The sequence below is a fragment of the Psilocybe cubensis genome, chromosome 8 (assembly GCF_017499595.1).
Source record: "Psilocybe cubensis strain MGC-MH-2018 chromosome 8, whole genome shotgun sequence".
In the NCBI taxonomy this organism is placed as follows: Eukaryota; Fungi; Basidiomycota; class Agaricomycetes; order Agaricales; family Agrocybaceae; genus Psilocybe; species Psilocybe cubensis.
In genome coordinates this window covers 2949681-2965541 of record NC_063006.1, presented here as the reverse complement: position 1 = coordinate 2965541, position 15861 = coordinate 2949681, and the positions used below count along the sequence as shown (strand labels likewise).

The 15861-nt window shown below is 44.8% G+C and overlaps 2 protein-coding genes across 2 annotated transcripts; both read right to left on the bottom strand.

The window, feature by feature from the left end:
• Positions 1-10349: 10349 nt before the first annotated feature.
• On the bottom strand, positions 10350-11385 carry JR316_0009391 (uncharacterized protein; the record flags this gene model as incomplete). The annotated part of the gene is made up of 2 exons (XM_047895094.1): positions 10350-11299; positions 11370-11385. The coding sequence occupies 2 exons, from the start codon at positions 11383-11385 to the stop codon at positions 10350-10352; spliced, it is 966 nt and encodes a 321-aa protein (XP_047746553.1).
• A 633-nt stretch (positions 11386-12018) lies between these two features.
• Positions 12019-13431, bottom strand: JR316_0009390 (uncharacterized protein; the record flags this gene model as incomplete). Its single annotated transcript, XM_047895093.1, has 6 exons — positions 12019-12465; positions 12527-12655; positions 12720-12848; positions 12909-13030; positions 13084-13372; positions 13420-13431. The coding sequence occupies 6 exons, from the start codon at positions 13429-13431 to the stop codon at positions 12019-12021; spliced, it is 1128 nt and encodes a 375-aa protein (XP_047746552.1).
• Between the last annotated feature and the right edge of the window lie 2430 nt (positions 13432-15861).

Genomic DNA, 15861 nt, shown 5'->3' with positions numbered 1-15861 from the left:
AAGACTAGGAATCATATAGAATTTACTAGAAAGAAGTGGAGCAAGAAGGCTGTGATGAAAGAAATAAACTATCTAATCAGATAATTGATAAGATAATGAAAGGATAAGATAATTCTGTGAAGATAAAGAGGGGAAACTGGAGAAACCCTGACATCACCCCCTCTCTAAGGCACATTTTCCACAATGTGCACATGGATGGGTTAGTTTAGAGGGTTTAAGAAGAGGAGGAGGTTCAGTAAAGTTAATAATAGGAGTGAAAGAAAGTCTATCAAAGGTCACAGCAGAAATCCTTCTAGGTGCTGAAGGATGTTTGGCATGGAAGTCCTTGATAGCCTTAGAAGCATTTTTCAAATGCTCTGCAGGCTCCCAAGTGCATTCTTCATTAGGATAGTTCTTCCACTTGACCAAATATTGAAGTTTGTTTCTAAAAAGTCTGCTGTCCTTGATAAATTCAACTTCCCACTCAGGATTTTCTCCTTGAATGACAGGAGGTGGTCTAGAAGGAGGCTTTCTTCCTACAATATCTGGGTAATAAGGTAGAAGTTTAACCACATTGAACACTGGATGGATTTTCATGGTAGATGGCAGCTTAAGCTCATAGGCATTAGGGCTAATAACTTTGGTAATTTTGTAAGGCCCATATCTTTTATCATCCAATTTCTTGGAGGGCCTATCAGTTTTGAGGTCCTTGCCATCTAACCATACCAAATCCCCAACTTTGTACTGAGTTGGAGTACCTCTGTGTCTATTATAGAATTTAGCCATATCATCAGCAGCTTTTCTAAGTGCAGACTCTGCTTCTTTTCTGGCTTCTTCCATATTTTTCACAAAGGTATCCACAGTGTCCATTTTACTATCTCTAAGGGGTTCAGTGCCCATTCTGGGATGTCTGCCATTATTGAGCATGAATGGTGTCTGCCTGGTTGAAGCCTGAACTCTATTGTTATAAGAGAATTCAGCTAGAGCTAACCATTCAACCCAATCATCTTGTCTATGGTTTATAAAGAGTCTAAGATACTGCTCAATTTCTTGGTTAACTCTTTCAGTCTGACCATCAGTTTGGGGATGGTAGGCTGTAGATGAGGCTGTCTGGATACCAAGTATTGAGTTGAGTTCTTTCATAAACCTTGAGACAAACTGTGGACCTCTATCACACAGAATTTTAATGGGTAAGCCATGGTGTTTCCAGATATAATCTCTGTATAGTCTGGCTGTCCCTTCAGAAGTGACTTCATCTGTAGTAGGGATAATGTGGATCATTTTACTAAGTCTATCCACAACCACCATAATGGCATTATACCCTTGACATTCTGGTAACCCCATAATAAAGTCCACAGAGATGCATTGCCAGACATCAGAGGGAATCTCAGTAGGAATTAAAAGGCCAAGAGGTTTGGCTGGAAAGGTTTTGGTTCTGTTGCATCTATCACAACCTCTGGTATAGGCTGCAATAAAATGTGACATTCCTGGCCACCAATAATTCCTAGAGACTAGCTCAATTGTCTTCCATTTCCCTGGATGTCCAGCAATGAAGGCATCATGGTGCAGTTCCACAATCTTTCTTCTAAGATCTTTGTCCTTGGGAACATACACCTTCCCCCTGTAGAGAATAAGGCCTTGTTCTTCTGACCATTCCTGTCCTTCAATCTTCTTGGTAGAAGATTTCTTGAGCTCCTGAACTGCCTTGACCACCTTTTCATCCATCTCCTTAGCTTCTCTAATCTTCTTAAGAAGATCATTTTCTGCACCAGTAATGGTAGCATGGCCCTGCTTGAGAGCCTGGATTTTAAAGTAGGAAGGTTTGAGGAGAACTACATTTTGGTTATCATTCTCTCCCTTTTTATGATCTGGTCTCCTAGACAAAGCATCTGGCTTAAGAGATCTTTTACCAGGCCTATGATGAAGAGTAAAATCAAATCTGGACAGGAAGAGTGACCATCTGGCTTGCCTTCTGCTGAGCTTTTGGGCAACCATAAAGTACTCTAAGTTTTTGTGGTCTGTCCAAATCTCAAAGGAATGTTGGGTTCCTTCAAGATAATGTCTCCATTCATCTAGTGCTCTGATAATAGCCAGCATCTCTTTGTCATGGATCTCATAATTCCTTTCTACTTCAGATAGACTCTTAGACATAAAGGCTACAGGATGCCATTTCCCATCTGATCCTTCCTGAGATAAAACAGCCCCAGTAGCATAATCTGAACTGTCTGCTTCAACTTTATATGGCTTGTTATCATCAGGGAAAATCAAGACAGGTGAAGAAGTGACTTTCTTCTTTAACTGGTCAAAGGCTTCCTGCTGTCTAAGACTCCATCTCCAGACTGTTCCTTTCTTTGTCAATTCATGAAGGGGCTTAGCAATGTCTGCAAAATCCTCTATGAACCTTCTATAAAAATTAACAAATCCCAAGAATGATTGGACATCCTTGACATTTTCAGGTTCAGGCCATTTAGAAACTCCCTCTACCTTGACAGGATCCATCTCAATCCTGCCTTGTGAAATGATTAGTCCAAGATATTCAATCTTTTCCTTTTCAAATTCACATTTCTCTGCTTTAAGGTAGAGTTTGTTCTGTTCTAAGATTTGCAGAACTTGCTTGACTACCTCTCTATGATGATCAAGAGTCTCAGTGAAAATTAAAATGTCATCCATGTAGACAATGACAACATTTCCATCAATGAGCTCAATAAAGATATCATTCATCATAGTTTGGAAGGTAGCAGGACTATTGGTTAAACCAAAGAACATGACCAATGGTTCAAACAGCCCTCTATTGGTTCTAAAGGCTGCTTTCCATTCATCTCCCTTTTTGATTCTGACATTGTTAAATCCCCACCTAACATCAAGTTTGGTGAAGTATTTGGCTTTGCTGAGTTTGGTGATGATGTCAGAAATCAATGGAAGGGGGTAGGAGTTCTTGATGGTCATTTCATTCAGTTTCCTATAGTCCTGGACAAGCCTAAGAGATCCATCCTTCTTCTTGACAAAGAATACAGGGGAGGCCATAGGTGACTTGGAGGGTCTAATCCTGCCAGACTTCAGATTTTCCTCTAAAAAGGCATCAAGTTCCTTTTGTTCATTGGGAGAAAGAGGATAAATCTTGGATCTGTAAGGTTCAGAACCAGGTTTCAGCTCAATAGCATGATCCCAAGGCTTTCTGTCTGGTAGCCTATCAAAAGATTCCTTTGAAAAAACACCTTTAAACTGATGATAGTGCTTAGGAACAGTTTCTTCAAAGGTTTTCTTAGGGGAATCAGCTTGCTGATGAGACTCTTCTGCTAATCTTTGAGACATAGTAGAAGTAGCATTAATAGACTGCTTCTGAGGATGAAGGTATGAGATAAAAATTCTATCCTCAGGCTCAATCTCAGAATCAGAAGAATCTTCAATAGAATCATCTTCTTCTTCATCAAATTGAGGGAGTTTCCTCCTTTTGACTGCAGCTATTCTCTGCCTCTTTCTTCTGGCTCTTTTGGCTTCCATTTGGCAGTCAGAGGGACATCTAATAAACTGGACATCCCCTGTCTTCCAATCAACATCTGGATTATGGTGCCAAAGCCAAGTATGTCCAATGATAGCAGATTTGTCTCCCAAGTCACAAACAGCAAAGGTGGCCCTTTCTGTATGGTTTTTGTGTACCATAATTAAGTCTACTTCCTCATGGATAGAGCCACTCTTGTTGAGAGTACCATCAACATTATAGACTGGAATGGCTCTAGGAAGTTTCCTTGTGTTGAGATTATGATACTTCACAAAACCAGAATGCAGAAAGAGGCCAGTAGCTCCAGAATCAAGCAAAGCATCAACAGATAACCTTTTCTCTGTGTCCATTGTCTTTAAGATGACAGACAAATGGGTAGAGGTTTTAGGATTATGGTTGAGGATGTAGATCTTTTCAGGGAAGGTAGAAAGAGAGGAAGAAGAAGACATGATTTCTGCACCAGAATCTGAAGACTGAGGATCAAGTCTGTCAATTTCATTTTCTAGTACATTAAATCTATTCCATTGGGACATGTCTTTCACCAATGGTGCTTCTAAAAATTTTTCTTTTCCTCATCTTTCTGCTCCTTGCCTTCCAAGATTAATTTCCCAAAGTAGTCAGCCAGTTCTTCATGGGTCATAGCATTGATGTTAACTGATGACCTGCAGTTTACAGCCTTATGACCAGGTTTTCTGCACTTGAAGCAAACAATTGGCCTAACTGACTTCCATCCAGAGTCAACCTCCATGGGAACTACATCTGGTTGCTTTGCCTGAGCACCAAAGGTCCTTGAGCTGCTGTTGGAAAAGACTGGAGGATTTGGAGTAGGCTTAGGAACAGCCTTGGGAGTTGGGGCTTTAAGGAAGGGAGAAGAAGAGGAGGAGGAAAGAGACTTGGTAAAGGCCTCACTCTGTCTCCACTGCCTATCTAGCCTAGTACTCCATTTAATCCATCCATCCAAGGTTTTGGGCATGTCAGGAACATAGTAGACTGCATTCCTAAGATTTTCATTAAGCCCAGCCTTGAATTGGTCTACCAAAGCAGCATCATTATACCCAGTATCTGAGATCAGAGCCCTGAAGCTAGCAACATACTCATCAGCAGTCTGTCTGCCTTGCTTGAGCATGTGCATTTTATGCTTAGCTGTGTTGGAGGGGTCTGGATCTGCAAACACTTCCCTAAATTCATAAACAAAATCAGCCCAAAGACCTTCTTGGGACTGAGCATTGTCTATTACTTTAGTCTTCTCATATGCCCACTTCCCAGCAGTACCTCCTTTCATATGAGATAGAGCACAAATAACTTTCTGAAAGTCATCTGTAATCCCTTTCCCATAGAAATATAATTTAAGCTGACTGAGGAAGTTTTCTGCCTTCTCCATAGAACCATCAAATGGATCTGGAGGTGAGACTTTAATGGCAGAGTGTGAACAGGAAGGGGCAACATGAGGAGTAGGGAAAGAGTGAATATCTAGAGCAGCAGGTGGTGGTGGTGGTGGTGGTGATGGTGACTGACTGACTGGTTGCTGAGGGTGTGGTGGAGTGGATAATGACTGCTGCTGCTGTCTAAGAAAATTCAACTCTTGGGTAAGGAGCTGGACCTGATGCATGAGCTCTTCCACAGAAGGAGTGGTGGGAGGCAATTGGGAGGGGTCCATGTCCATGGGTAGGGGTAGGTAGGCTCTCTGATGTGTGTGTGGGAGAAGCTATCTACTGAAAGTGCCCTTGAAACTATACTAAGTATTCTAAAAAAAATATCTATCTACTGGATACCCAGTTGTCACACCACTCAGGGCTCTAAACCTAGGATCACAGGATTACTGGATATTTCCTAGACCACCAAAAACAGAACACTAGTAGGACTGTGTCTGCCCCAACAGTTGGTATCCCTATCTACTAAGTTCACACACAGCACACAACAGAGAGTAGGAAAGATGATGAGCCAAAGGTCTTGAGGAAAGGTCTTGAGGAAAGGTTTTGAGGAGGATGTTGAAGATTGGTGGAGATGTAGAGATTGGTAAGAAGATTGGTGAAGAGGTTGATGAAGAGGTTGGTGGGTTGGAAGTGGAGGAAGAAGGTTGAGGTGATGGTGTTGAAGAGGTTGAAGAGGTGAAGAGTTTGGTGTTGAAAGAGAGATGGTGGAGTTGTCTTGAGAGAGCTTCAATCTTCTGTCAGGGCAACACTATAATCAGTGTGACAAGGCCACCAACAAAGATTAAGCAAGAAAGAGAAAGAGAGAGCAGAGGGAGAGTAAGAGAGCAAAGAGAGAATAAGAGAGTGAGAGAGATTCAATGGTTCTAAGAGATCACACCAATGATAGTGGATATCCTAAGAGATTGAAGCTGAAGCTACAGCTACCTACAAGTCCAGTATTTATACTCTACAGCTATTCTAGAATATTCCCTACATTACATCATAAAGGAAGGTTAAAGAATAAAAGTGACATCATATAGAAAAAGGATGAGTAAGACTAGGAATCATATAGAATTTACTAGAAAGAAGTGGAGCAAGAAGGCTGTGATGAAAGAAATAAACTATCTAATCAGATAATTGATAAGATAATGAAAGGATAAGATAATTCTGTGAAGATAAAGAGGGGAAACTGGAGAAACCCTGACATTAGCGTCTTGTTGAATTTTTCCCAGTCGACCAGTTTGAAGTTCCGGGTAGGCACATCGACAGATTTAACGTATGTTGTGTCAATTGTTGTGATGACTGGGTAGTGGTCTGTATTGGTCGGGCGTAGGTCGTACCTGACTTCGCAGCTTGTGACAAACGGGAGTAGGCCATCTGAGCAGAAGACGTTGTCGGGTCTTGACAGCTTCTTCGTGACCATGTGTTCGAGCGTGGGGTGTCCTTTTGGCAGTGCCATAGCCATGTTGTACGTGTCTACCAGTTCAATGAGCTTTTCGGCATCCGCTAATGCAGTCCTTGTGAAGAGACGTGTGTCTTCATCACGGTCCCACATCGGGTGGTGTAGATTGAAATCGCCTGCCCATATCATGTGCGTGCCTACCTGCATCATGGTATTGCGGTTGTCGAGCAGATACTGGTGTAACGTTCGGATGGTATGTCCCTCGTGTCCAGGATTATAAATATTAAAAATGAAGATTATACCTCTTTCGCACTGAATCCGTACTGCGGTCAGGTCGCCCGTATCTGGGAAGACGATCTCGCTCCAGTTGTTGGTGTTGAGTCGTTTGTTGATCCACGTTCCAGAGCGCGGTGTTGACGTGTTGCGGTTTCCAGGATATACTTGCCGGAAGTTGTTGTTGGTACGAATATTTTTGAAGTGGGTGGTGTGTGGTTCTTGTATTAGCACAACGTCAAATCGCTCGTGGAGATCATCGTTGATCAGTTCGAGGTGCGCAACTTCAGACTTGTTGAGGTTTATCTGTAGGATTCTGATCTGGGAGTTTGCCTGTTCTGTCGAGGAATTGGTACTCATCTGATCTAGGTTTCCTTGGTTGCCTCCTCGTTGGCATCGTCAGATTGGCTAGCTGGGCTCGTCTGTCGGGGCGTCGTCTTCCGCGAGACGTCCTGGACGGTCCACCTCGGGGATTGTCCCCGCTGGAAGCTTTTCGACGTTGACTTGAAAGGGGGTGCCGCATCTACGCTTGTGGCCCAGGTCCACGGCTCGTCTGTTGGGATGAAGGGGAGGCGGTTCTCAGGGATTCGCTGGTCCTTCTCTTCCACTTTCTTCTTGAAGTAGGGGCATTCCCTCGCGTAGCTTGGGTGATCGTCGGCGTCGCATGAGATGCAGTGCATGTTCTCTCTTTCACAGTTGCTGGTGCGGTGTCCCTTCGCTCCGCAGTGGCCACAGGTGTCTTCCTTCGCTGTGCATTCCTTCGCGTAGTGATTGTAGCCTTGGCACTTCATGCAACGTATCGGGTCCACTTTGCATTTCTGCACCTTCACTCGCTTGTTAGCAATGTACATACCGAGGGCAATCAGCCTGTTGGCTTCCTTTGGATCGTTGACCGTGATGATGATGTGCGCGCACTTCTGCCCCGGCTCTCGTCGGGATACCTTTTTGGCCCATCGCATCGACACTATTGTGCCATCCTCGATTTTGTTGGACTCCTCTATTTCTTGTATGAAATCTGCGTCCTCAGGCTCAGCCGTTATCGGAGCTCCCATTGCAATGACTTCGTAGGTTCGCTTTTTGGTGGTAACGTCGTCTCCTATCTCCTTACACAGCTTGTCCCGATTGTCCTCAACCCTTGCCCATGCAGCACCATAGTCCGAGTCAAATTCCACCAGCATTCCTCCATTGCGCTGCCTCGTTGCCGATCGAATGCGTATTGAGCCTTCTGGTTCGAGTTTGGCGAGGATCTTGTTGATAAAGTCCTTAGCTTCCCTGTCGCCGTGAGCTCCTAGCTTCGATTCCTTGGCGATTCCTTCTAGCATGAGCTGACGGGCTCGTATTCCGTGTCTGGCGAGGAGCCTGGGGTTGGCTGATACAGCCGGTTGTGCTGCGATTTGACTGTGTGATACGTGGCCTCTGGCCACCTGGCTGTAGAGGGGGGTCTGCTGTGGGGTTATCTTTGCAGTATCCTCGGCTGTTTTGATAAGATTTGACGTAGCTTTTGTTATCTCCTCAAGTTTTTGATCAACCTTTTCTTGCGTGTGCGTGATGAGTGACTTGATCTCGTTTGTGAAGGTGGTGAGTTCCTCTCCGAACCCGTCGTGGTACACCTGAGTTGCGATGGGAATTTCCATTTCTTCTAATAGAAAGGCAAGGCCTCTCATGGCATTCACTACCACTCCCGGCGTCCTCGAGTCCATTTGCGAGATTTGGAACAGACATATTGCTGCTCTCGCCGCCGTGAGACCTTGTCCCGCTGGCACGAGCAGCTGTTTCTTTTCGAGCATTGAACGACCCCCTTGGGAGTCCTGGATTTCCTGAAGGTCTTCGTTTGTCACGGTCCCCTTGCTTCTCGTCATCTTGTCCGTTGACGTGGGATCGCCTGTACCCGGGGTTGCTGTACTATTTCCAGTGACAGCTTTCCGGGCTCTGGCAGTCCCGGAGGTTCCGTTCATTTCGGTGTGAATATATGTGTGATAGTGCGATATTTGAAGGTTTTAAGGTGCGTGTGTGTGTTTTAATTGCTCTACTCGAATGCTTATACTGCCTTACAGTCGTTTCCAGGCGTGCGAGACGCGTGGGAATTGCGCTGAAGGTGGTGGTAGCGGATCAAGGAGCGGTCCCCCGGAGGAGTAGGCTGTGGAAGGATGAATTGAGCCAGTTGATATACGAGCATTACTATCAAAGGCCGTTTGGGCCTGACTCGGACAATAGTGATACGGAGTTTGAGTACGAGTCGGACTTGGACGAAGAACCTGATATTGGGTGGAGCGGAAACTATGAAGATGAGGGTGATTTAGGTGATACCAATGCCAGAAATTCAAAGTAAACAGTAAGGTATATACGTCGACGTAGTCAATAAAAATATCATTTTGACGCCATTTTTAAGAGGTGAATAATTGTAACCACACGCATCGGCAACACTTCAAACTTCAAACAGCAAATCCACGTTTAACCTGCCAAACAAATCTCACGACAGAACGACAGAACGACACAATGCACATCCCCAAAGTCTAAAAATTTTGTCAGAAAAATGGGAATTAAACGTTAAACGAGTGTGTCTGGTGTACTCAGGCTTATAGTTATACTTGCTAGTGCTACTTGCTACTTTACCTCGTGCCTCGTGCCTCATACCTCATACTTTGTAGTTTTACGTACGTATCTATAGCTATGTATACCAATTAAAACAGAAATAAGCGAGCGAGTGAGCCATAGGCGGTGTAGAGTACGAATAATCGGGGTGTTAATTAAAACGAAAAGAAAGTCAACAATAGTAGTACGTAGTACGTAGTAAAATCACCAATAAAAAAAACGAGTGTCGAGCGGTGAGTGTCGAGCGGTGAGCGGTGAACGGAGAATAAGACTTCGATGGGAGATGGGAGATGGGAGATGGGAGATGGAAATGGGATTGGAGAACAGGAAATTGCAAATGGATAAAAAAGACAAGAGAGAGACAAAGACTGAGAGAGACAAAGACTGAGAGAAACAAAGACTGGAAGAGAGAGAGAGAGAGACGGAGACTGAGATAGAGACAGTATCGTCAAATGATAATAAAAACAAACACGACGGTATAACACAGCAGGGAAGAGAAAATCGGAGAGTGAGGTCATGATTACGGATTGTGGATTGCAGGGTTGCAGAGTGTAGATTGCAGATTACGGTATGTGGGATTGTGGGATTGTGGAATACCAAAAAAAAAGAAATCATAAAAGCAGGCAAAAACCGAGAAACGGAAACATCATGCATCGTGAATCGTGAACAGAACCAGACTCACAAGGAAAATAGAATCAGAAGTCAGAAATTAGAAATCGGAGAGAGACAGACGGATTATGAGAGAAACAGAGAAACAGAGAAACAGAGACGAAGGGAAAGGGACCACATTCGAAAGAAAACTTGAATATTTGAATAACGGATTGCAAAACAACGAAAAAAAATCCAAAAAATTCACAAACAACAAACCTCGAACTCGAACTCGAATACATCAAAAGAAGATCAGCTAGTCGGAACCAAAAAAAAACATGAAAAATGCACAGGAACAGAACCAGAAGTAGGAACAAGATGGAAGAGAAGAAAGAAATCTACACCACACATATAATCCAGAATCAAACAAAAGGGAAGAAACGACTTGCGAACGACAACCGACAAATGAAATCAACGAACGAAAAAAGCACACACACCCTCCAAGCCTCCACACTCTCCCTCCCTCAAAGTGACCCAGGTACACACCCCACCCCCACTCCCACCCCACCCCCAACGCCCACGCCCACCCCCACACATCCCACCCTCACAAATCCGCTCCAACAGCATCCACAACATACAGCACCTGCTGCGGCCTCACAAACAACCCCCTCGACTCCGCCCCCGACCCCGACATCTCCGAAACAGCCGGACTCACACTCCGCACCCTCTTCATCCTCTCCGACGCAATACTCAGCTGGTCGCCTTCCCTCTTCAACAAACCCTGCATCTTCGGATCGCGGTCCCCACGAAGTGCACCGGTGCTAGATGTACCCCAGGCAGCCATGGCAGAGCCGCTCGATCCGTCTAGGCGCCTACGACGCGCGGCACGATCGTCTGTGCCGCCGCCGCCGCCGTACCAAGTGGGATTCCCAGAGTCGAATTCGGAGCCAGAGAGCATACCCCCAATCTCGAAATATCGGATTCCGCCCCACGACCCGTCGTTCCACTGTCTATCATCCACAACACCCGTCTTGTCCAGTACAGCACTCCCATGCCCATGTCCGCTATGAGTACTAAACCCACTGCCGGCCATCCCAGATCCAGAGCCATCCCCCCACCCATCCCCACTCCCACCCACTCCTCCCGCAGGCAACGGCACCTCCACACCAACCCACTCCCCCTTCTCACCCACCACCTCGCCAATATACCTCGCATACGCCTTAAACCGCTTCCGCTTCGACGAGATGATGCATGGGATGCCGATCTCGAGTGTTGCGCCCGTGGGCACGTCGGATGCTAGGAGAGAGTCGATGGATGAGAGCGGTTTGTTGATGGAGGCGGTGGTGTTAGAGAGCGTTGATGATTTTTTGGTTGGGTGTAGTGGTGGTGGTGAGTGTGCATGTGTGGAAGGGGAGGGGGAAGAAGAGGATGGTGGATGTGAAAGGGACGATGTAGACGGAGGATGCGTGAGCGAAGAAGGAAGTGGCCCTGAGGACGGTAACAAAGGCACCACCTTCACTTTCGGCGAGTCGACAGCGAGAGGGAGAGGCTGAGCTACAGAATGCTATCAATAATATTAAACCCGCTTACCGACTTGAAAATTCCATAAAACAAGGTATCCCACCTGTTTGATTTGACATCGTGATGCTGCATATTGAGTGGTCTGTTTAGCGCCGTGACTTAAGTTTCTTAACTAAGCCTAACTGGCCAGCCAAACAAGGCTCCTCCAGGTCCGAATATCCGCATACAAAAATAATACTCCAGATATCGCTCTCACCAGCCTTATCCCAATATAATTACAACTAGCATCCAGGGTTTGTCACAAAGGAGCAATCAACTTCCCTCTAACTCAACTTAAAGTTAAATCTAAAATAAGAGTATAACTACCGGCTACAAAACAATTCATTTGGATATATGCAGGGGTCAGTCATCTCTTAACCATGTTCTGATCACGCGTCCAATAACCTGCCCGGGCCAGTTTGTATTGAACTTCTCCCAGGCAACTGGGACTTGAAGTATAACAAATAATTTGATGTCATTTTATACAAAGAATTGGATGGGCGTAATATTTTTTGTACGACGAAAGTTGATTGTAGCAGCACTGTACAATCAGTGATAATGTGTACCCTACGTCGTCTATGTAAACAGCTTGACAGGTAACGGTTGGGATAGCAATAGATTGATACAAAAAAGGTTTTACTGTATGACTGTATGACTGTATGCTGACAGGTAATGTCGAAGAAGAAGAACAATACAAGTCCTTTTGCGGCCCCTTAACGATTTACATCATCTCCATATTCATCTATATTGGAAACGTCGTCCATTTCATCGATAGATTCATCCGAGCTATCCCAAGGGTCCTCGTCTACTGCATCATCGTCGGATTTATAAGGTGAATTATAATAGTACTCGTATATCTCCCGACTCAGCTCTTTTTTCCACAAGGGATGGTTATGCGGAAGCGGACGCCTGTTTCCAATGAGCCTCAAAATTTTCATTTGTCGTTCAACTACCTCCTGTGTGTATTGTCGAGTAATTTCTCCTCCGTAGAAATTGACATATAGACAGTGTAAGAAATGTCCTCGAAGAAAAATATCATCCGATCCTTTGAACCGGTCCCGATTCATGGGCTGTTTGAAATAGGGCCGGATATTTGTAGCACCCTTGAACGGTTCGCCTATTGGACCAATATCACGGAATAGCACAACGCGATAGTTTTCCTGTTGCATTAGGTTAGATAATGCGTCATTGTGATGAAAATTGAAGCATGAAAGAACTCACATTGACATCAATGCCAATGGCGTTCTCAAAAAACGCATCGGCTAAATCCTTTTGCAATGTTATAGCATTTCCTGGAATGTATAACTGATTGGGGTCCTTGTATTCACTCTCATCTTCTAGTTGTTGCATCTGTGAAAACCATACATGGCTTCAGCATGGGCATGAGTAAACAATGAGAAAATATGATTCATACCACTTTGACAAAGGGTGGTGGAACTAGCCATGCAACAGTGACTACATCGGCATTGGCAACTCCAGTTACCATACATTGGACGTTGTCGCGATGCATTACTGCTTCGATAATAGCATCATTAAGCTCGAACTAAAAGCAAACAACAGGTTACATTTATATTGAGATGCAATGGGACTTTACTTGACTGACAAGAGGCATATACTGCGGTTTGACCCTCAACATCGAGCGTGAATTTGGCTGTTCAGCGTCGTACTTTTTTTCCTTGAAGGATGGTATACCGCAAACGATTTTGAAAGGATTTGAGAAAGGGCCTATTGCGCAATATTAGTATGCATTCCTCAAATTCAATGCCCCGAGAACTCACTGGAAGGAATATCAAAATCGTAGTCTCCAGGTGGAATAATGTCCGTTGAATCCGCTGGTATATTATCTCCACTGCGCGTACGATAGTAATCAAACATCCCACGACACTTCTCAACCGTCACGGGGTAAATTTCAAAGTCAAGGCAGTCCTCGTCAACGAAACGACCCCAGTCATGCAGAATCTTGCTGCTAATCGGAGTGATCTCCTGATTAAGACCTAATAGTTCACAGAATGAGATCTGTTGAGCGAACTTTGAATAAGGTTGCACTTTCCTCCAATCAACAGTTGTCTAGTTGGAGACCAAAAAAACGTGTCACGATTTCGTTCTCGTGATACCTTCGATAACATATGGACTGGCTTGTATTTTGACGCTTGTGTGTTGTCGGGCAGAGACATTGCCGTTGAATTTGAGGCAGCGCAATGGCGTTGGGTTCGTTCATCGATGTTACCGATCGTTTTTTGCTTTGGAATTTTTGAAATTCCCACAGTTTTAATTTCTGTCCTGGAATACGACCGCGTGCAAGGAAATGTCACCGTTTAGAGCTAGGTTCCCGGTCCGAACTCCACTGTAAATCTGTGACCCTCAAAGTCGTGCTGGAAATCTCGGGCTGTCAGCAACGTGTCTGATAAAAAAACCCATGTGAGCGATCTGAATTATAGAGACAGCTCACGGCAGGGTGAATATCAGACACGACACGGAAAGTCCCAGATTGTGCACAAAGAGTGATAGTCAGTTTTCTACTGGAAAGGGTATGCAGAGCACTTCGCACATGTAATGGGATACAAGAACGGCATGTTCTTTGGGTTCTAAGATCTGGGTATGAGCCGGGAGAGCACAGACTATTACAATATTTGGGAGCAAAGAAGAGTCGACTACCTTCATTACGGAAGACTGGCCAGTTCGTCGGGATCATCACCAACAGACAAGGGCAGGATATCAGTTTGAGTTGTCAGCAAGCCTAAGAGCTAAGGGGTGCCAGTATTCAGACGCGGTTTAAGCCTTTTTGTTCGTTTCTTGATTTCAGAGGACCCAGGAAGCGGAGAGCTGCAGATGAAATAAGGAGATTAATGTGAAGAACAAGGTAATATATCACAGACCGGAGGCATGAGCATGTCCTAAGTTTGAAGCCCATTCCGGCAACATCCTCGAATCAAGTGGTGAGCATGAGAAAATGACAAGGAGAAAAACGGAATATCATCGATTACATAATATCCTGGGCCTGGACCCTAGGGCCCTAACATCCGCACATTTCAAACCCTAACCACAATCACAGTGCTCGAACAGCAGGTAGGGCATTCTCCAAAACTATACCTCAGGTACCATTATGTTCATTCCGGTGCAGAAATTGGGTATTTTTCCACTGAAGTGTCGAATGTTACCTGCAATTGGGACCACGACAAATGCTCAAGCGGGATGGATAAACTCCATTTATTGGATAAGCACAAGTCACAGGGCTGAAGCATTTAGTTTGAAGCGGCGCGACACGCGAAGGTATGCCACTAGCAATGAAACATGTAAAACACATCCCCAGCACATGAGCAGGGGACTGGATGTATTCATAAGAAAAGGTAAGTCCATTTATTGGGTGAATCATTCACGTTTGCTCGCTGCCGAGCTTCCAGTCGTGCGCGTTCATGTATTCGTGCCGCAAAGGTAAGCACGACCACCTCTCTGCATCCAAAAGGGCAAACTGATCGATTTGACACAGTGGTGATACAGGGTGAAAGACACGTGAAAAAGAAATGTAAACATGTCGCATACCATGAAGTAGATGAGAAAATTTATGTACTCGCCCAGCTACCTCCCTGTGATATTCACTGGACAAGATAGACGGACGAGGTAGATAGGATGCACTGACAGGCCTGCAGGATGGGAACCAAAGAACGAGTTAGCATGGATTGAACAGCAAAGGATCACTCACTGTGGAAGGGATGAAACGAGTGGACTGGCCGAGTTCCTGTTAATACTGCAAGGAATCTTCTATGCATTCACAACAAATACACACTCGGAGGTCATCTGGATCGCCTGCCTCGTTGTTTTTTTCGGAGAATCACGCCCGATTGCACATATAGATTCGTAACTGTATACAAGACGCATGATGATGGATTGGCGCACCACGGGTCCATGAAAAAGCCTGTACAACTTCTCTTCCATTTCTAACATGACACATGTCGTCGTGGCGGGGAGATAGATTCGAAGGGAGCACAAAAGAGGTAAAGTGAGTGTGATTGACTATCAGGCTGATCAAGAAGAGATACACTCACTCACCCCCACCGCTGAAGGCCGCTGCATCCATTGAGGTTTCCATATAACATCCTCGACTGATTAAGATCCTTCCAACAGGGTACGACGCGGCAAAAATCGGAACGAGGCTTCATTTCAAAGACCGACGGTCTGATTCGGCAACATTTTGATGGTAGTCCGAGCCAATCAAATAGGTCGTCGTTATCACCCGTAGTGTCAACTCAATCATGTCCATCATACAGTCAGTGTGTGCTGGTACTCACTGGTGTAGGTTATAACTTGATAGAAGCATTGCGTCTCTATTAACTAATTCCGTCTGTTCAGGAAGAAAGACAATGTAGGAACTTGATTTATTCTCCTTGCTTGAGACAATTGAACCGTGAACTTGGCAAGGAACTTCATGATGCGCTATAAAAACATACATATCATTCTTCTCCCAACACCCCACGAGGTACCTGAATACTTTTAGAAGATAATGTCTCAACCGCGCTGTAAAAAAATTACAACTCCTGATTGAATCCTCTTTTTATAAT